Here is a 21751-nt window from a genome sequence, read left to right as displayed (position 1 = left end):
AAAGCACGACACTTTACAGAATATAAGTTGCTTTCTGAATCTGTAACATGGCCTGTTTTACAAATCTTCTTATACTTATTATAAATTGCTTGTCAAAAACTTGCAGATTTATAAAAACTCAAATATAAGTACATGTATTAAATTAGCTTTGTTTTAGTCTGTAAGATGGTTTACATTTGTTTTTAATTATATTACAAAGGACTCCGTATCCATGTTTTCAGAGCATAAATGTACACATTTAGAGTACAATACACATTTAAATTTAATGCAGCTAATGTCTCATAGTAAGTGTCATTTATAATTTTTAACTATAACTCAGTAATTCATTATGCAGTTAGGTGAAGCTGAGAGATAATCGCAGCTCCTCCTCTCTCAGACTCCTGTCCAATCGCTGCGTTTCAGCCTCCAGCACAGATGGGAAGGGCCTCTCGGAGACCATGGCCAAAGAGTCACTTAGGTCCTGTCTGAGAGACACCAGCCAATTGTTGTTCCGAGAGGCATGTTCGATAAACTCTGCTCTTTCTCTGTGATCCACTGCTAAGGTCAACCTGAGGAAGTGCACCTGGAGTTCAGAAAAAAGATGAAGTAAAAAATTATTCAGTTATCAAATTCAGCACCTCAAGACTCATCTGTTCCATGAAATCCCCTAATGGCCTGATACCTCTTTACATCCCTGAATGTACTTATGTTGTACTTCTGGTCTTTGAATAGTCTTTTTAGGTTCTTGCTTTGTCAGTAGTTATTGTGTAGCTTCTGCTCCAATGCTACTTTTATCTGGGAATTCAGAGGAAGCTCATTAGCTGCTCACTAGTTGCACTAGTTGACTCCTTGATAGCATGTACATTTGCACATTGCTTTGGACAAATGTAAATGAACAGTTTGTACACATAAAAGCAGTGGCTTACCTGTTCCTCCAGCTCTTTCACACGAGCTCTCAGGTGCTCTGTCTTCTCTTCTTCTTGCAAGAGACCAGCCTTCCTCTATAGGATACAGAGAAATAAAAACTTACAGCTCTTAGTTTTCATAGAAATTCAGCATTCAGGTGAATCTGAAGTGGCTTTTCAGTTAACCTGCGTAGTGGAGTTCTCCCCTGCAACGCTGCCTGACTGCGACAACTGACGACGCAATTTCACTCTCTCCTCTTCCACCTAAAATAAATGGTGAAAAGATGCAAATGGTGCAGACTACTCATCAGTTACCATACAGGGGTCAAATAAAGGAAGGAAAGGTTGGCACCTGCGTCAGAGTCTCCCTCAGCTGCCCCCTCTGGGCTCTCAGTCTCTCAATGCGCTGCTCTAGTTGCACATTTCTTGTCCGAAGCTGCTTCTGCTCAAACTCCAGCTGTGCCACAGCTTGCTGCATGGCTAATAAGCGTTCCCGCAACTCAGCGCCACCTGCTGTATCATCGCTGCTATGTCTCTCTAGCCATTGTCCCTGTCCACAACATGGTAACACAGGTTTCATCCACACATCCATGACAAAAAAAGGCATCTACAGATTACAGAAAGCAAGAACATTCCCCACATTCTTTAAATAGTTACATAAACAATGCAAATGAACTATAAAACATGAATGCACCTCCTAGAAAAGACACTTAAGGTGCAAATACCTGAACCACCCCATGTTTTAGTGTACAGGTTTGACTGACCTCGGTGTGTGTTGCTCTTGAGATGACTTCCTGCCTGCCTCTCGGCTTCCTCTCCAGCTGCTTGGCTTTGTCACGATACTGCACCAGTGCTGCCTCGGTCTCTTCCAGTGCTGCTCGTATCCGCTGCCTGTCCTCCTTAAGTTCTTCTACCCTCGCTTTCAGAGCATACACCTCAGATCCCCTTTCTTTTAAAAGCCTGATACCTTCCTCTTTTTCCTGGAGGAATGTGGACACTCGTTCCTGTAACTTTTTCAGGTGACTTTCCCTAGGGCTACTACCCTCGTCTGCTGAGCCCATCTGTGACCCCCCCTGTCTCCCTCCCACTCCAGAAAGCAGCCGTTCCATCTCTGCCTCTAACACCTCAGCCCTCTTTTTCCACATTTCAGCTATACCCTCCCTCTCTCCCAGCTTCTCTAACAGTTGTTCCTTCTCTCTCTCCATCTGTTGCAGAGCTTCTTCTAGAACCTTGTGTTTTTCTTCCTTCTGAATCGTTTCATTTCTGCTCTTCTCTTCTCTCTGTTTCTTTAACTTATGCTGCCCCTTCTCCAGCTCTCTCTGATTGCTTCGCTCCCCTTCCTTCTCCTCTTTCTGCAGCTCTTTCATTTTTTCCCTGAGCTCATTTATATACTTGCTCCTCTCCTCCAGTAACCCTACAAGCCTCTGTACTTCTTTTTCTCTGTCTCTCAGTATATTTGTCACTAACTCAGCCTGCTTCTCCCTTTCCTCTGCAGCTCTTTTAAGTCTTTCCCGTCTTTTCTCCTCCTCCTGAACTTGCTCTTTCATGCCCTCCATCTGTTGCTCCTTCTCACTCAGCTTTGCCATTAGCAGTTTAATGTGCCTCTCTTTCTCCCCCTCAAAATTCCCCTCTTCCCAGTTCGTCAGAACATTAATCTGTTGCTTCCACACTTGAGCCTCTTCAGTTCGTTCCTTTCTCACCTCCGCCAGCTCCTTCTCCAGTTTTTTCACCCTCTCACTAAGTGCTAAGGCCTCTTTGCTTTTCTCAGCTGCTAAAGTGCTGAACTTGTTCCTCTCTCCCTCTAAAACATCAAGCTTTGCTCTTGTCCTGGTCACCTCTGCTTCCTTCTCTCCCAATGTAGCTCTCAGCTCATCCTCAACCTTCAGTCGCTGTGTTTCCATCTTCTCCCTCTCTTGGACCCCATCCTTCCCTAACTGTAACCCCCTTTCAAGTTTTATCTCAAGCTCCTGCTTCTCTTGTTCGAGCAACCCAATCCTGTTATATAACTCTTCCAATTCTACTCGTAGCACTCGGACCCTTTCATCTCTGCTTTTCACCAATTCCTCTTTCTTTTCCTGGAGAAGGATTCTCAGTCTCTCTCCTTCATGGTTACTTTGCTCTAGCAGTTCTTTCAGCGTAGCCATCTCTTGCACCCCAACTTTCAACCCTTCCCGCATCTTCTGGTTCTCCAACTCTCGCTCTTTGACCTCCATTCTAGACTGATCCTGTGTTCTTTTTAGTGTGACTAATTCTTGTTTCAGTGTGGTCAGCTGAGTTGCCATTGCATTGCCTTTTTTCTGAGACTCCCTCAACTGTTTCTCAGCCCGTGTGAGAGAAGACTCTGCCATCTCCTTTCCTCTCCTCGTTCTCTCTGCTTCATCCCTCAGGGCCTCTGATTCTCGCTCCTTGCGCCGTAGCTCAGCAGCGAGATGATCTCTCTCATCTTCCAGCTCCTTTACTTGATGGCCCAACTTCTCCACCAAGCTCCCTCTCTCTTCTAACAAAACATGCTGTCCCTTCTGCAGTTCTTCCGCCTCCTCCTTTAGTCTTTCCAGTTCAGCTTTCCGTTCTTCCAGCTGCAATGCTAGGTGTTTCTGCTCTCTCTCCTTCTGATTCAGAGCCTTTTCTAGTCCTTCCTGCACTTCCTCAACCTCCCCCTCTCTCTCTTTCACCAGCTTTCTCCATCTTTCCACTTCCTCTTGGAGCCTCTCCCGCTTTTCTTCAGCCACCTGTCTCTCTGTCGCTCTCTGTTTCTCTGCTACGTTTAGGTCCTGGATCTTGTTAAGAAGCTCTTCCTCCTTCTCTCTCTGCAGACTCCTCTCTCTTTTCAGGATGGATTCTGCCTCCTTCAGTTGGCTGGTGAGTTTCTGTTCTAACAATTCCACTTCTTGTAGTCGCCCTTTCAACCTTGTTACCTCCTTATCCTTCAGCTGAATCTTCAGTAGCTCCTCTCTCTTTTCCTGGAGATCAGCTCTCAGTTGGTGACCTTCATGGTTACGTTCCTCCAGTTGCTCTTTCAGTATAGTCAGCTCCTGCTTTACTGCATCAATTTCCTCCATCATTTTCAGCTTTTCTCTCTCTCTCTCACCGATCTCTGCTCTGGCTTGGTCTTGGGCCCTTGTGAGCTCAAACACCTCTTCTTTCAGTGCTGCCTGTTGCACCCCAATTGTCTCACCCTTTTCTCTTGCCTGCTTACATTCCAGCTCAACATATTTCAAGGAAAATCCTACCTTCTCCTTTTCTCTCCTCACTCTCTCTGCTTCATCCCTCAAGGCCTCTGATTCTCGCTCCTTCCGCCGTAGCTCAGCAGCAAGATGTTCTCTCTCATCTTCCAGCTCCTTTACTTGATGGCCCAACTTCTCCACCAAGCTCCCTCTCTCCTCTAACAGAACATGCTGTCCCTTCTGCAGTTCTTCCACCTCCTCCTTAAGCCTTTCCAGTTCAGCTTTCCGTTCTTCCAGCTGCAATGTCAGGTGTTTCTGCTCTCTCTCCTTCTTATTCAGAGCCTTTTCTAGTTCTTCTCTCACCTCCTTAACCTCCCCCTTTCTCTCTTTCACCAGCCTTCTCCATCTTTCCACCTCCTCTTGGAGCTTCTCCTGCTTTTCATTGGCTGCCTGCCTATCTGTCTCTCTCTGTTCCTCTGCTACGTTTAGGTCCTGGATCTTGTTAAGAAGCTCTTGCTCCTTCTCTCTCCACAGATTCCTCTCTCTTTTCAGGATGGATTCTGTCTCCCTCAGTTGACCGGTGAGTTTCTGTTCTAACAGTTCCATCTCCTGCAGTTGCAATTTCAGCCTTGTTAGCTCCTCCTCCTTCAGCTGAAACTTCAGTAGCTCCTCTCTCTTTTCCTGGAGATCAGCTCTCAGTTGCTGACCTTCATGGTTAAGCTCCTCCAGCTGCTCTTTCAGCATACTCAGCTCCTGCTTTACTGCATGAATTTCCTCCCTCATCTTCAGCTTTTCTTGCTCTCTCTCACTGATCTCTGCTCTGGCTTGGTCTTGGGCCCTTGTGAGCTCAAACACCTCTTCTTTCAGTGCTGCTTGCTGGATCTGAATTGTCTCCCCATTTTCTCTTGCCTCCTTCAATTCCTGTTCAACATATTTCAAGGAAAATCCTACCTTCTCCTTTTCTCTCCTCACTCTCTCTGCTTCATCCCTCAGGGCCTCTGATTCTCGCTCCTTCCTCCGTAGCTCAGCAGCAAGATGTTCTCTCTCATCTTCCAGCTCCTTTACTTGATGGCCCAACTTCTCCACCAAGCTCCCTCTCTCTTCTAACAAAACATGCTGTCCCGTCTGCAGTTCTTCCACCTCCTCCTTTAGTCTTTCCAGTTCAGCTTTCCGTTCTTCCAGCTGCAATGTCAGGTGTTTCTGCTCTCTCTCCTTCTGATTCAGAGCCTTTTCAAGTCCTTCTCTCACCTCCTCAACCTCCCCCTCTCTCTCTTTCACCAGCCTTCTCCATCTTTCCACCTCCTCTTGGAGCTTCTCCTGCTTTTCATTGGCCGCTTGTCTATCTGTCTCCCTCTGTTCCTCTGCTACGTTTAGGTCCTGGATCATGTTAAGAAGCTCTTGCTCCTTCTCTCTCCACAGGTTCCTCTCTCTTTTCAGGATGGATTCTGTTTCCTTCAGTTGACCGGTGAGTTTCTGTTCTAACAGTTCAATCTCCTGCAGTCGTGCTTTCAGCCTTGCTACCTCCTCGTCCTTCAGCTGAAACTTCAGTAGCTCCTCTCTCTTTTCCTGGAGATCAGCTCTCAGTTGCTGACCTTCATGGTTACGCTCCTCCAGTTGCTCTTTCAGTATAGTCAGCTCCTGCTTTACTGCATCAATTTCCTCCATCATCTTCAGCTTTTCTCTCTCTCTCTCACTGATCTCTGCTCTGTCTTGGTCTTGGGCCCTTGTGAGATCAAACACCTCTTCTTTCAGTGCTGCCTGTTGCAGCCCAATTGTCTCCCCCTTTTCTCTTGCCTCCTTCAATTCCTGTTCAACATATTTCAAGGAAAATCCTACTTTCTCCTTTTCTCTCCTTGCTCTCTCCACTTCATCCCTCAGGGCATCTGATTCTCGCTCCTTCTGCCGTAGCTCAGCAGCAAGATGTTCTCTCTCATCTTCCAGCTCCTTTACTTGATGGCCCAACTTCTCCACCAAGCTCCCTCTCTCTTCTAACAAAACATGCTGTCCCTTCTGCAGTTCTTCCACCTCCTCCTTTAGTCTTTCCAGTTCAGCTTTCCGTTCTTCCAGCTGCAATGCCAGGTGTTTCTGCTCTCTCTCCTTCTGATTCAGAGCCTTTTCAAGTTCTTCTCTCACCTCCTTAACCTCCCCCTCTCTCTCTTTCACCAGCTTTCTCCATCTTTCCACCTCCTCTTGGAGCTTCTCCTGCTTTTCATTGGCCGCTTGTCTATCTGTCTCCCGCTGTTCCTCTGCTACGTTTAGGTCCTGGATCTTGTTAAGAAGCTCTTGCTCCTTCTCTCTCCACAGATTCCTCTGTCTTTTCAGGATGGATTCTGTTTCCTTCAGTTGACCGGTGAGTTTCTGTTCTAACAGTTCAATCTCCTGCAGTCGTGCTTTCAGCCTTGCTACCTCCTCGTCCTTCAGCTGAAACTTCAGTAGCTCCTCTCTCTTTTCCTGGAGATCAGCTCTCAGTTGCTGACCTTCATGGTTACGCTCCTCCAGTTGTTCTTTCAGTATAGTCAGCTCCTGCTTTACTGCATCAATTTCCTCCATCATCTTCAGCTTTTCTCTCTCTCTCTCACTGATCTCTGCTCTGGCTTGGTCTTGGGCCCTTGTGAGCTCAAACACCTCTTCTTTCAGTGCTGTCTGTTGCACCCCAATTGTCTCCCCCTTTTTTCTTGCCTCCTTCAATTCCTGTTCAACATATTTCAAGGAAAATCCTACCTTCTCCTTTTCTCTCCTCACTCTCTCCACTTCATCCTTCAGAGACCTCACCTCTTGCTCCTTCCACCTCAGCTCTGCAGCAAGATGATCTCTGTCCTCATCCAATTCCTTCACCTGATGCCCCAGTTTTTCCATCTGGCTTTCTCTCTCTTCTAACCAGACATGTCGTTCTCTTTGAAGCTCTTCAACTTTGATTCTGAACTTCTCTGCTTCAGTATGTTGCTGTGCCAGCTGGAACACCAGCTTCTCCTGCTCGCTATCCTTCTGATTTAGGATCTTTTTTAGCTGTTCCTTCTCTTCTATAGCATCTTTCACTTTCCCCTCTCTCTCTGTTACTAAATATCTCAATTTTTCTACCTCCTTCTCCAGCTTCCCTCGTTTTTCATTGGATTCCTGTGCCAGCTCCCTTTCTCTCTCCTGCTCTTCCCTTGCTATGTTCAGGTCCTGGATTTTATCAAGAAGTTCTTCCTGCTTCTCTCTACGCAGACTCCTCTCTCTCTCCAGAGTAGATTCTGTTTCCCTGAGTTCTTGTCCCAACATTTCCAGCTCTTGCAATCTCTCTCTAAGTTTCTTTGTCTCCTCCTCTTCTAAGAGGAGTTTAGCATTAGTCTCTTCCTCTGTTTCTCGTAGAGTTGTTACCTCCTCCTCTCTTTCTTTCAGGAGTTTTATATGAATGTTCAGGTTCTCTTGCAGTCCATCATGCTTTTTCCTGGTCCTCTCCATCTCCATCTCAAGATCTTGGATCCTTCCTACCAGTTGACACACCTCTACCTCCTTCTGTCCTAGTTCTCGTTTCAGTCTCACCTCTCCATCTTTCAGTTCTACCTCCCTTCGCTTCCACTCCTCTTCTTCTCCGAGCTTTAATTTCTGCCTTTCCTTCAGCTGTGAGTTGAGTTCCACTAAGACAGTCACCTGGGCCTGCAATATCTCTTGTTTCTGCAGTTCAGCTACGAGCTTTTGCTTTTCTTCTTTCATTGCTCCCACTGTGCTCTTTAGCCTCCCTATTTCCTCATCCCTCTTTTTTACATCCATTTCCTTCTCTTTCAGTATTTCTGCTGTTCTCTCTTGGTCTCTTTCCTTTTCCCTTAATTCTTCAATCTCCTTTTCTTTTACTCTTAGTTTCAATGCATTCCTCTGTCTCTGCTCCTCCTCTGCTCTCCCCCTCCACATGTCTGCCTCATCACTGGCTTCCCTGGCCTTGTGCTCAGCTGCCCTCTGCTCTACCCCATGCCGAGTCAGAATTCTCTCCATCTCTGCATCCCTTTCCTGCAGCTGTCCTGACATCTCCTCCAATTGTCTTGTTATTCCCTCCATTTTGTGTCTCAGAGCCTCTAACTCTCCATCTCGCTGTCCCAGCTCTGAACTCAGGTTTTCCCTCTCCCTCTGCCACACGTCCTTCTCTTCCACCCATTCCTCCTCTAGTGTCCTCTGCTGTTTGACAGACTGCTCGACCTCTGCTTTCAGCCTCTCCAGCTCTGCCTGCCTGCTCTCCATCTCTCTGTGAGTCTGCTCTCTCTCTACTTGCTGGCTCTCCCTCTCCTCAGCTCTTTGGGCCACCTCCTCCTCCAGTTCCTCACGCAAACACTGGATCTCTCCTGTAGCCCAGGGATACAAAAACAGGGAAAGATCACAGGAGTGCCATCAGGATGTTAGAAATGCAAACTCTGAAAAAAAACCAAGAACAAAAAACAGCTTCTTTCCCCAGCAGTGGCCCCCCTAAACTGCCAGTATGCACCTGCTAATACAAAGGTACATAATTACTACTGTTGCAATCTAGCACTGCCCATGTCCTACACCTATATTAACTAATTTATTATAATCTCGTTTATAAACGCTCTATGAAATGTTTTTTGGCCAATAAACCTCATTCCAATTCTGAAACATGAATTCAAGTTCATCATGAGCTGCTGATGTTTATTTGCTACTGCTTCCATTGCGTTCATATTTATGTCTTTTATTGATTCTGATGTGTAAGTATGTTCACTGTCCTCACCCCCATCCGACACGTCCCTGTGTAAAACTTTGAAGGAACAGTTGATCAGATAAACACCAATTCATACTCACATGAACACAGCACCTGGAAAGTGTGATCTATGCTAAGATTAGGACTGAATTTATAAATATGGCTATACACTACATAACTACTTTTTAAAAAATTACATATATGCAGTGACTTCCCATTCAGAATAGTGATACTGTTCCTTCTCTTCTCGCTAAATCCCTGTGCCTGCTTCACCTTGCAGCACATCCTTGGTCTGCAGAAGCATCTGAACCTGCACCTCCAGCTGGCCCTTGTGCACCTCAAGGCCGGAAACATGCTCCTGGGTTTGGGCTAAGTGCTGCTGTAGGGAGGCCGTCAGGGACCTGGAGATGCAGTGAAAACACACACAGACACACATACAGATTAGATATCTAGTAACCAAACAAAATACAAAGACTTTTACCTATTTTAGTTTTTTGACTGCATTCACAGATTTTTATAAAATTGAAGTTCATATTTTGGTGACCTGAAAAATCTCCCCACAAACTAAAAAGTAAAAGGTTTTTACGACATTGTAGGGACAGCTGGTCCCACAATGTGTTAAATACAAAGCCAGCCAGCCACCCACCCTCCTAAACACACAAAGTCACGAGACTACTCTGTGTGAGGCTTTCCTTTCCATACAGGCGTCTGGTTTACCTGAGCTCTTCCCGGTCCTCATCCAGCTCCTCCCTCTCTCGCTCCAGAGCATGCAGCCTGCTCTCCATCCGCTCAGCCTCCCTGAGCAGGTCTTCCCTCTCCCGCTCAGCCCGCTTCTGCAGCTCCAGCAGCCGGCCCAGCTCCGCCTGTGCGCCCTGCAGCTCCCTGCACACGGCACCATGCTGTCTGGTCAGCTGACCATGAACAGACAGACAGACAGATGCAGGCAAGATGCACGTTACACCCAAGCTGTCAGTCATGCTGCAGGAAACATTCAAAAAACGGCATCTGTGTTCTGATGGTGACCCACCTCCTGCAATCTTTCTGCATCCCTCTCCTTCTCCTCCATCAACAAACTGGTTTCCCTCTCTGCCTCCTCCTTCAGTCTTTCCATCTCCCTCTGCAGCTCCTTCTCCCTGCCTTCCATTTGCAGTAGGGATTCCAGCTCCGCACTCCTCTGGGCCCTGTGAGGACATCAGCATCCTCAGCGTCACCCATCACAACCAAACAGGTCACTATCACACTAAAAGTGGGCATATACTTCAAACAAAACCGAGTTTTAGCAATACGATGTTGTATGAGCCATAATCATTGCAGTGATCACCATGTCAGCACGACACCTGTGCAGCGTTCCTGAGGTGACCTTTTTTGTTTGTTCTGATTATGGCTTCCCAACTGTGGGGGAAAAACAAAATGAAACGCGATTCTTTTGCTAAGAATTGAGATTACGGTTCTCTAATGATTTTCTCCCTTAAATTTAGACGTTTCTTGAACTCATTAAACTGCAAAAGGAAATACAAAACATGACTCTGCCAAACATAAATGCCAAGGGGTTACTTTTTTGGTACTTTGGGTGGGATTTAAAAAGTTGTCTTTGTCGGACGGTTATGCAAATAGCCTGCCTTTGAAATGCAATACAACCGCTGTCTTGAAAAACGGTTGCAAACTCAGAAAACAATGATAAATGAGGTAAAAAATTATAATAATGGATGCATGAACAAATTAAGTGACCCAAGCTTTAACTGCAATCTGGTCGGAAGAACCAGAGATCAGGATAGCATAAAAAGAAAGAAAGTATTTTGTATAATATACTAGGGCAGCACGGTACTGGAAAATTTCTAAGTATTGCAGTGTGATTTTGTTGTAATAAACATTGTTTTATTATCCAGCTGATAAAGGTAATTTAGAAATGAGATCGCAAAGAAGTGTGAATCGAGATTGTAGGCTTTTTGTATGATTGAATGTGCAGCCCTAGTTCTGATTCCACCCACTGTCTATGACTGGCTGACATAAACGTGACGCCGCGGGACTGGCCAGTAGAACTCATTATGCAGGTACCGGCACGCTTTGCACCGTAACACGAGTATCTGTAAAGTAATATGTGCATTCGTGTGTTTCTATTAATAGTAAGTGTCAAAACCGTGTACTGTTTGTCACGGAATATGTGCATTTTGTTAGAGTGTAACCGAGAGTGGTGCCTAAATTGTTGACTTCCCTGTCTGCGCCACATCTGGTATCAAACCAATAGTGACTTAAAAAAAAGTGAGCTTCCATTTTAAAAGAGCTGTCACCTCCTTTATTAAAATGACTGACACAATACATTTATTTGTGCATCGTAGGTGGGTCTGCTGCACTGGAAACATTTTGCGCCGTCTACGGTTGTGTCATGATGCAGGACGGACAAGGTGGCAGCGTTGGTGTTTTGTATGACACATTGTTGTCACCGATGTGCTCGTTTTCGTTTTCGTCGATGTTGCTTGACGTATACAGCCACCTTAATCCCGAGATGATGTTTCTGAGCCCTGCGAGGACATTATCCTCCTTTGCCACACCACGCCGTTCACTACAACACTAATACTCATATGATGATTTTGGGCACAATCAAAATTTTGATCAAAAATAAAAAAATAAAAACACCTCAAACAAGTGTTTTAGTGTTATCAAACCTGCCCGGTGAGATCTAATTATGCAATATGTGTTAACTTTCAGCAATATACAAACACATACCTTAAACTGGCTGTTTCCTGGGATGCCATCTTTAGCTCTCTGCACAGGGTCGTGACCTCTGACCCCAAACTCTGAAGAGTCGAGTGGGCGTTTTCCAACTCTGTTTCCAGCTAAAGTGCAAGGGGCACGTCAGTCATGTATCCAAGCCATCACAGAGGACATCCCAGCCATCACAGAGGACATCCCAGCCATCACAGAGGACAGACCAGCCATCACAGAGGACAGACCAGCCATCACAGAGGACAGACCTGCAGCGTGCGGACATTCAGATCCCGCTTGTCACTTGCAAGTGCCTCGCTCAGGGCTGCCATATTCTGCAGGGAATCGCCGAGCTCTGCCACCTCCTGCTTCAGCTGCGTCTGACTGGAGGACAGGGCAAGGGCCGACTGGCGAGCCTGTCAGCGTGAAGGGAAAGCAGGAGTGGGAGTAGTCAGGAGCCGTGGAAAAGGCAAGCAAAATTAGTGAAGAACAGCAATTCGAAGGAAAAAAAAATCTAAATAAAATAGTCATATTGTGTTCTTGAAATTATAAACCTGCAAAATGTGTAAGATGAAGAAGCAGCTTGCAATTGGCATTGTCATCATGGCACATCAAAACCTGCACGCGCTTCACACAGATAATCATCCCCTCGCTGCGATTCTGACTCTATGAGGTGAGTCAGATACCATGGGTGACTAGGCTAGATTCTGCTTCTGTTACTCAGAGCATAACTTAAAAACTGAACTACTGAACAAAGGAACATCGGCAGGAAACCGGATTTGGCAAAAAGTGCGCGTACATACAGAAATGCCTATGAATACATGTAAGGGTTATCACAAGACCTATGCCTGACATGGTGAGAGACAGCACTTCATTGGCTTCTGAAAGTGTGGGAGACTTTTCATAAATGAGACCACTTTAAAAAGAGTAATTACTGAATGCCAACGAAGCAAAGAAAAAGGGTCAGCGGGGTGGGCAGTGTATGGCTGAAGGAGCTTACTTTAATCAAAGCCTCCTTGGTTTGGGTGGTCTCCTCTTCGGCCTGTGCCCGGGCCAGCTGCTCCCTCTCCAGCTCCCCGCGGAGGGAGTGCAGTTCCTGCCGGCTCTGCGTTTCTCTCTCGCTGAGTTGGGCACTTTCTCTCATATCTGCCTCCAAACTGACAGACAGACAAGCAGCACCCACAGGGGTACACTCACCAGCATGTACATACAGACAGACGGACACTCACCAGCATGTACATACAGAGACAGACAGACGGACAGCACCCACAGAGATACACTCACCAGCATGTACATACAGACAGACAGACGGACACTCACCAGCATGTACATACAGAGACAGACAGACGGACAGCACCCACAGAGATACACTCACCAGCATGTACATACAGACAGACAGACGGACACTCACCAGCATGTACATACAGAGACAGACAGACGGACCGCACCCACATAGATACACTCACCAGCATGTACATACAGACAGACAGACAGACACTCACCAGCATGTACATACAGAGACAGACAGACGGACACTCACCAGCATGTACATACAGAGACAGACAGACGGACACTCACCAGCATGTACATACAGAGACAGACAGACAGACAGACAGACAGACAGCACCCACAGAGGTACACTCACCAGCATGTACATACAGAGACAGACAGACGGACAGCACCCACAGAGATACACTCACCAGCATGTACATACAGACAGACAGACGGACACTCACCAGCATGTACATACAGAGACAGACAGACGGACAGCACCCACAGAGATACACTCACCAGCATGTACATACAGACAGACAGACGGACACTCACCAGCATGTACATACAGAGACAGACAGACGGACAGCACCCACAGAGATACACTCACCAGCATGTACATACAGACAGACAGACGGACACTCACCAGCATGTACATACAGAGACAGACAGACGGACAGCACCCACATAGATACACTCACCAGCATGTACATACAGACAGACAGACAGACACTCACCAGCATGTACATACAGAGACAGACAGACGGACACTCACCAGCATGTACATACAGAGACAGACAGACAGACAGACAGACAGCACCCACAGAGGTACACTCACCAGCATGTACATACAGAGACAGACAGACGGACAGCACCCACAGAGATACACTCACCAGCATGTACATACAGACAGACAGACAGACACTCACCAGCATGTACATACAGAGACAGACAGACGGACACTCACCAGCATGTACATACAGAGACAGACAGACGGACACTCACCAGCATGTACATACAGAGACAGACAGACGGACACTCACCAGCATGTACATACAGAGACAGACAGACGGACACTCACCAGCATGTACATACAGAGACAGACAGACGGACACTCACCAGCATGTACATACAGAGACAGACAGACAGACAGACAGACAGACAGACAGACAGCACCCACAGAGGTACACTCACCAGCATGTACATACAGACAGACGGACAGACAGACAGACAGCACCCACAGGGGTACACTCACCAGCATGTACAGTACATACAGACAGACGGACACTCACCAGCATGTACATACAGACACAGACAGACAGACAGACAGACAGCACCCACAGGGGTACACTCACCAGCATGTACATACAGACAGACAGACAGACAGACGGACAGACAGACAGACATACAGACAGACAGACATACAGCACCCACAGAGGTACACTCACCAGCATGTACACACACATACACAAAGCTCAGTTTCACTGATCTGTGACGACGATGATGAACTGTGTCATGAACTGAGACCCATTAAGAAGCAAAGAAAAACCACTAATAAAGGGCATCTGTAACGCTACACGTGAGTCTGGTAAAAGCAGAAATTGTAAATACCGCTCCTGGCTCTCCTTCTCCAGACGCCTCTTCTCCTCTTCATCCCTCTCTTTCTGCTGCCTCAGGCGCTCATTCTCCTTCCTGATCTCCTCACTGTGCTGACTCACCTCCTCCAGCTGACTCCGCAGGGAGCTCACCATCTCCCTCTCACTGCCAGCAGAACACCACCAATGTCTCTGTATTATCTGTGCATGCAGTATTCTAGCAGGATGACTGCAGCAGGGAAGCAGGGCTACCTGTGCAGTATTTCCTGGGTGTCTCTCAGTTCCTGTCTGCCCTGCTGCACATGTGACTGAAGCTCCTCCCCCTCTCTTTCCAGGGCTCTGATACGCTGTTCCAGAGCTTGCCGCTCTTCCCCCAGTCTTTGCAAATTGATCTCAGCCTCCTGAAAGGGTGGTGGCAACACAGCATCTTGTATTTACATACAGTTAAGATGCTTGGATTCTAATATATTGACATTGTGAAGGACAGACCAAGACTGTATATGATTTTATAACAAAGGTCATTATATAACACATATTTAAAAGACATTTTTAAGAAATCCAATCATTTCTCCATGGTAGTCAGTCACCTCTACTTCCTGTTGTCTCCACCGGAGGGCAGTCTCTGCTTGGGCGATGATACTGAGGACAGGGTGAAGCCCCTCACTATGCAGGTCAGCCGAAGAGAGAGGAGATGCACTCTGTTCATCCACACACTGGGAGTTCAGTGCTTTGGACTGGAGTAAAAACAAAATCACCAGCAAATGAGACCTCACTGACGGTGCAGTGGTATCTTGGTAATGTCATGGGAGAGACAGGCTCTACCGCAGAGGAAACCTGAGAGCCAGTGAAGAAAGCCACAGCTCAGCAGCCACAACATCGTTTTAAAAGGAGACGTTGTGAATAAACAAGGTAAAAAGTCGTAGAGATTTGCTCAGTGAGGTTCACACAGCCTTAGGGAGCAGGGCTGTGTCTTCACACCTCTGCAGATGGGGAGGTATGCATCCCGCTCTCTCTGTGGAGTTAGTATGTTCTCCACTTTCCTCCCACAGCTTAAAAACACATGACACAGACCGGCATCTTTAAACAGTACAATATGTGTCAGTGTGTGCGTTTGTGCATGCATGTGTGTGTGCATGCATGTGTGTGTGCATGTGTGCATGCAGTGTTGGGGAATTTACTCACAAAAGTAAAGTTCAGGTCCAGAAAGTATAAATCTAGACCAAGATTTTGGTTCAACAAACCAGGTGAGTACCTCTGTGACTTTTTATACTCAACTGGTTGGTTGAAACAAAATCTTGGTCTGGATTTGTACTTTCTGGACCTGTACTTTCCACCTACTGGTTTACTTTCGTAACTCCCCCAACACTGTGTGTGTGTGTGTGTGTGTGTGTGTGTGTGTGGCATGCCCTGTGAGTGTACCAGCACAGAAGATGGAGCACAGACAGATATATGCCTTTATCCAAGAAGTCTTGCTCCTTACCAGGGTCAGCACAGCCTGCTGAATGGATTCCAGGTTTCTCTCCACCTCCCTGTGAGCCTCCCGCTCCCTCTCTCTCTCCTGCTCCCTCTCTTCTTCCAGCTGCCTTTCCCTCTCTCGCTCCTGCTCCCTTTGCCCTTCCTGGGCTTGTAGGGAGATTGACAGCTCTGTGATCCTGAAGCAGGAGGATGAGAAATTAAACAGCAAGTGGTGGATCTGATGTAACGTAAATGCACTGCTTATTGCCCCCCATACATTTTCATTACCGTGTATCCAGCAGACAGTTGTGGTAAAATGTATGAAGTTCAGTGTACAGTCTGGAACCTGGTGCCAGCCTCGTGCTCACCGGTCCCGAAGCTCCCGGGTCTCAGCGTCATGGCGGGTCCTCAGCTCCAGCAGCTCGCGCTGCTTCTCCATCTGGCTGTGCTCCAGGTCCTGCAGGGACAGCGGCCCCACTGTGGATGAGGGCGACGGGGAGGTCGACCGTGCGGCACGGCCGTGCCCCTGGTCCGCGGCGGAGCTGCCACCAGGTCCCATGGCCCGAGGAGAGCCGAAGGAGATGCAGCTGGACAGCAGAGAGGAGGAGAGGCGAGAAAACGCCGCCCGGAGCTCCCAGAGGTCCCTGCAGGAAGACGGAGGATGAAGCTCGGCGTTCACACTGCTACGCCATCACTGCAGCTCCTATACCACTTCATCTTTATTACTGTCTTTAGCTAAAGAGCATTATTATATAGCTGGAAACGATGATGACGGAACAACGACAATGTATTCCCTGGACAACCCCATCACCCCCGCCCCATCTAATCCTTACTCCTCCGCCCACACCCCCCAGTAACTCTGACACCTTTTCATTTATTTCACTTACAGTTAGGTGCTTAACAGTATTTTTTTGTGCCAATGTCCATATCTTAAATTGTCATTTTATATCATTTACATTTATACTATTCACATTGTTACATTTAATTTTGCAAAATGAGAACAACTGCACAATATACACAGTATAAAGAGGCTACACCTCTCCAAAAATCCTTAAAGCTATATATATAAACTCCCCCACAACACATTTCCCCAAGTTCCTCACAATTATTTTGGCTGACCAGCTAGGGAGGCTGGTAACAAAACAAAATTATAAACTTTTAGAATATTCAGAAAATCATCTAGCAACCCAGAGTTTTAGAATCCGTGACCTGTACAATGTTCCTAGAATGTCTGAAATAGAATCCATGGCACACATTTAGATGGCAGAGAACTGTTTACAATATGGCTGTTGCACCCTTCCTTTTAACCCCCCCGCAGCTCCTAATGCTGCTGTTTCTGTCCTCTCTCTGCTGCCATTTCAGCTTTGCGATGATTTGTCTCAGGTTAATCAGGTACAGTTTTTCATCTATATAATGTTTTTGTGAAGTGGTAATAAGATCCATCAAAAGTGATTTTTCTTCAATTTTGGTATAATTTGTCTCAACATTTGATCCATTACTGGTTTTCAGTCATACAAAGTGTCTGCAAAGTTTGGAAAAGATCCATCAAATACTTCTTGAGTTACTGTGCTAACGAGAAAATGCCTCCAGTAGCAGAGGCAAAAACCACATGTATACCCCTTCTGACAGCTACCACAGTAGTTACCTACTGAAATGTATGCCTGCGATCTGACATTTCTTCACGTTAATCACTCGTGTGACTATGTGTAATTCCCCAGGGATCTGCTTTTATAACCCCCCACCTGTCGGTGGCACTCTTCACAGTGTGACACTGTCGTTTGAGCTTCACCACTCCACCCCATACAGTCAGCAGGCGGGTGTGCTCCTGTGAGATGTGGCCTGTTAGAATCTGCAAAAAAAAAACAAAACATGAACAACACATAGTATATAATGACATACAGACGTTCCTCTACTTACAAACTTCCAACTTACGAACTTTCAGATATGAATGAAGAGGACTGTAGTAAATTGTGTTTGTTTGGCTCCCATTTCCTGTTCGAAACATCATTTTCTCTTTCTCTGCGCGCCAATCCCGCCTAGTACGACTTCTGGCCGCTACTCCCGCTGCGCAGCAGCGTAGCATGCGTACTCCCAGCGTCCCAGTTCTTTGTACTTGTGTATACCTTTAAAATGATGGTGAATAACGACTTACGAACATTTCAAGTTACGAACGACCGTTTGGAACGTAACTCGTTCGTAAGTAGAGGAGCGCCTGTAGATATAAACACTGCATTAGGACCTTGAAGTTATACTTTATACAGTAAGTGGCCACTTCTTTGGGTATACCTGCTTATCAAGGCCTGCTCCAACAAACAGCAAATCATGAGGCTGCAACTAAATACATGCAGCACACAGACAATAGTAATGGTTGGTCCTAGACATGGTGGTTCCAGGATCTCAGAAACAGACATCCTCAATGGGATTTTCATGTAGTAGGTCTGTTTACACTAGCATCACCAACACGTGAGTAATGTGTTGCACTATGATGTCATGATGGCTACGACACCACTAGGCAAAAGGAATTTTTCACCTCCTTTATAATCTTGTAGGATTACCATCATATATCATCATTGACCAAAATGTTATGCGGCACTGTATATAATTAACGTGCTGATAAAGAAATGCTTAGTGCTATTTTCGCTTTTCTCCTGTTTTTCATAAAAGCAAAAATCTTTGAATTTCTTTCGGTTAGTGAAAACAGGTGCTAATGTAGGTGTTTTGTAAAAGACAAGAGACGTAAAGCAAATGTTTGGAAAGCGGAGGATAGCTGCATCTAATGAAGTGGCCACTCAGTATAACACATACTGCACTAACTTGTCTGAATTAAAGGGGCCATTTGCTGTCTGCTCCCAACACTATAAATATTAAAGTTGCAATACACTGGGCAGGCCCACTATAAAAACATCCTAGTATTAACAGTATTATTAGAGGCTTGCTTCTACCTCTCTTTCATTCTGCCACTCCTTCTCCTTAAGACCTGCCTCCTCCACTGCCCTGGACCAATCCGCTGTCAGCTTAGAAAGGTCTTCCCTCAGTGCTTCATTAGCTTCTTCTGATTTGCTGAGTTGACTCCGCAAAAAAGAATTTAATTCTGCCAGTCCTATACTTCTACAAAGACAAAAGAAAAGTAAGACAATTCGATTGTTGAATGTAATCAATTTACTCATTTTAATATTCACCCATCATATGAACCAAATTTGTGTCATCTGAATATGTCCATATGTGTGTCCTGCTATGCACTGGCATCCAGTTCAGGGCGTACCCCAGCCTTCTGCCCTATGTTATCTGAGATCCAGGCTACAGGCCCCCTGTGACCATGACCAAGATGAGCGGTTCGAAGTTGAATGAAGAAATCCTTCCTGAACCACTGCTTATTTTCCAATTTCACTCCCAAGTTTTAACGTAAAGTACCTAAGTGTTCACTCACCTGTTCTGTTCCTCTTCCAACCTGATGAGGGCACTCTCCATGGAGTTACTGTGTTCATCTCTAATCCTCTTCCAGACAGACCATCCCAAAAAGAAGGTGCATTAGCAAATTGTAAACATCAAAGAAATAAAGGACCATGTCATCGGTTTCCTTACCTCCCTTTTGCGCAATTCTCTCTCGCCAGTCAGTAACTGCTGTTCCAGCTGCTGGCAGCGCCCTCTGTATTCCAACACCTATGTCCATTTCACATTAACCAGCTGGCACACATGCTGAATAAACACACTTAAATAATAGTGGCACACATGTAATCCTGACCTTGCTCTGCAGCTTGTGCACCAGCAGCGTCTGCCGGGACTCCCGCTCCCGACTCTCCACCAGCTTCTTCCTCCACTCGCGCCGCTCGGTGTCCAAGCGTATCGACATGGAGGAGGACGGCTCTACAGACTGAGCCAGCTGAGGAGGAGAGAGAACCGAGGGCCCCAAGTTTACTTAAGAGAACAGTAACAGACCAGCCAGCGGGGAAAGTGAAGCAGGAAGGGGTGGCTGGCCCCCTCACCCTGTCCGTCAGCGCCTGGCCCCGGAATCGCAGCTCCTCGTTCACCGCTCGACTTCCCGCCAGCTCATCCTGCAGCCGTGATATTTCTGCCGCAAGCTCAGCCCGTTCATCCTTCCAGCTAAGGAGTAGCTCAGACTCCATCGCTTAATCCTCAAGGTGAGGACTGAACAACTCGGGGGAGACACTGTTTCATAGGATGTCCGTCTTCATCAGGTACTCTGTACAACATTACAATGTGCGGAACATAAATATAATATACTTCATTACAACATTTGAAATATGCCTCACACTCTGCCACATTTATTCTCCCAAAACAGCAGAAAAACATCAATCAAACAGAAAGTTAAACACTGAATTTAACTCCCAGTGTACAAAACAAATTCAGGGAAATAACTACAAATGCATTTACAATTTCTAAATACAGTTTTCCATTTTCATGTTTTAACTATATCAAATCATATAATGTATACATTTAAAAATGTTATAATACTTGCTATTAAATACACGTTTATAAATCTTCCGCTCATATATTGGGAATGTCTTACTTGGTAGGTAACCGACTCCGTTAATATCATGCCTGTGATGGGTAACTACCCACAAACCTATTTAACCAGAATACTGGCATTCAGACAGATCATCGCTATTCCTCTTTGTCTGACCGTTAACTAATCCCGGTCGCATTATTCCGTTACTTCAGGACGTAGAACAACTGATGAGGCACCAGTTATGTGGACGTTAAGAATGTGGTTAAAAAAATAACAATTGTAAAATCGCCTGACAACTTAAATGGAGCTAGGAATTTTAAACTAAAACCCGAACTACACAACTTTTTAAAACATTTTGACTGCTACTTAGCAACCACATATCACAACCTTACACTCAACATATTTCCCACCCGTAAGAGCAAGTTTTAAACGGATTAAACGTACGTGTGAAAATAGGCTGTTTAATAGGCATTCTCAAGGAGAAATAAATTTATTCAGTGTCGTGTGTAATCTACCTACACATAACTTTACCGCACAAACCGGATTCAAAATGTAAACTGAAACTTTGACCTTAACCGAGGAAATTACGGAGACATATTAAAGCGCTACAACTACTGTAACATTATATACAGCGTCACCCGGTGGTCCGGAGTATTCACTATTACGTGCGCGGTGGAGTAGATATTTTTAAGTAGGCCTAGGCGTTTTCATTAATTTCGTCAATTAATACAAATTGTTAATGCTTAAGTGTCTACTCGAAGCTCTTTCCCATTTAGAAGGAAGAACATGTTCACACATAATGGATAAATAACAAAATAAGAATCAAGAATCAAGTGAATCATTACATGCCCAAAATCAAAGTTTGTATATTGTGAGGGAAAAATCATTTAATTAAATTAATGCCTGGTTTCATTAGCCGTACAACTTTATACTAAATATAATATTAGTAAGAAAATGAAACTGTAATAGCTAGATTAAATTAGTAATTTATTTCTGCAGTATGCCCCGTAAGACCTAGGTTCAATATAACAATAAGTATCTGTAGGATTCAAAGCCTGATATTCCTTCAGAATCACATAGCTGACATCCTGTGGCATACCAAACATCTGGGGGTTTAACACAGTGCTGGGGGGTATTCCATGAAGCAGGATTAAGGGAAAGTCTGGCTTATTTCGATAAGTCTGTCTTATTTAAGTGAGAGTTCCGTTCCATTAACGTGTCTTAAATGAATCCCCGCTGAATTACCAGGCCAGACCAGGCTAACTGTCTCGCTTAGTTCCCACTCGTGTGGGAACAGATTCCCAAAAGATCGTTGCGTCCGACGAAATTCCGCGATCTTACTATTCATGTCATGTAATCTGTTGAATTATATGTCCTCATCTGACATTATATTTTACATTATCTGATTGAATTTTTTTGTTAATCTGTAAGGTGTACCAAAATGACATGATTTTGTTTGAGTTAGCGGGAGAATGAGTCTTGTATACGTATATAAAAAATGGAACCCTGCATGTAGTCAGTGCTGT

At 45.6% G+C, this 21751-nt stretch overlaps 1 protein-coding gene across 4 annotated transcripts; it reads right to left on the bottom strand.

Annotated features, from left to right (window-relative positions):
- Nucleotides 1-164: 164 nt before the first annotated feature.
- Nucleotides 165-20794, bottom strand: LOC111840717 (uncharacterized). Of its 4 annotated transcripts, XR_011992413.1 has the most exons (24): nucleotides 20670-20794; nucleotides 19741-19958; nucleotides 19500-19637; nucleotides 19340-19417; nucleotides 19185-19252; nucleotides 18700-18865; nucleotides 17500-17606; nucleotides 16126-16401; nucleotides 15783-15954; nucleotides 14890-15036; nucleotides 14555-14703; nucleotides 14319-14468; nucleotides 12436-12592; nucleotides 11705-11851; nucleotides 11457-11566; nucleotides 9760-9913; nucleotides 9450-9643; nucleotides 9006-9133; nucleotides 1649-8364; nucleotides 1237-1434; nucleotides 1071-1148; nucleotides 906-980; nucleotides 662-774; nucleotides 426-562 (listed from the first exon to the last, which is right to left on the bottom strand). XR_011992413.1 is itself a non-coding variant. In XM_072714602.1 (23 exons), exons 2-23 carry the CDS (start codon nucleotides 19879-19881, stop codon nucleotides 335-337), a joined length of 9777 nt encoding a protein of 3258 aa, XP_072570703.1. In that variant the 5' UTR covers nucleotides 19882-19958; nucleotides 20670-20794; the 3' UTR covers nucleotides 165-334. The 4 variants fall into 4 exon arrangements, 3 of the variants coding, with proteins under 3 accessions (XP_072570703.1, XP_072570709.1, XP_072570713.1); XM_072714602.1 differs by lacking the exon at nucleotides 662-774 and having other exon boundaries at nucleotides 165-562; XM_072714608.1 differs by lacking the exon at nucleotides 662-774 and having other exon boundaries at nucleotides 165-562; nucleotides 20286-20775.
- Between the last annotated feature and the right edge of the window lie 957 nt (nucleotides 20795-21751).

Source organism: Paramormyrops kingsleyae, chromosome 1 (genome assembly GCF_048594095.1).
Source record: "Paramormyrops kingsleyae isolate MSU_618 chromosome 1, PKINGS_0.4, whole genome shotgun sequence".
NCBI classification, from domain to species: domain Eukaryota; kingdom Metazoa; phylum Chordata; class Actinopteri; order Osteoglossiformes; family Mormyridae; genus Paramormyrops; species Paramormyrops kingsleyae.
The sequence above is the reverse complement of the archived record's forward strand: the minus strand, read 5'-3'. Positions and strand labels throughout refer to the sequence as shown.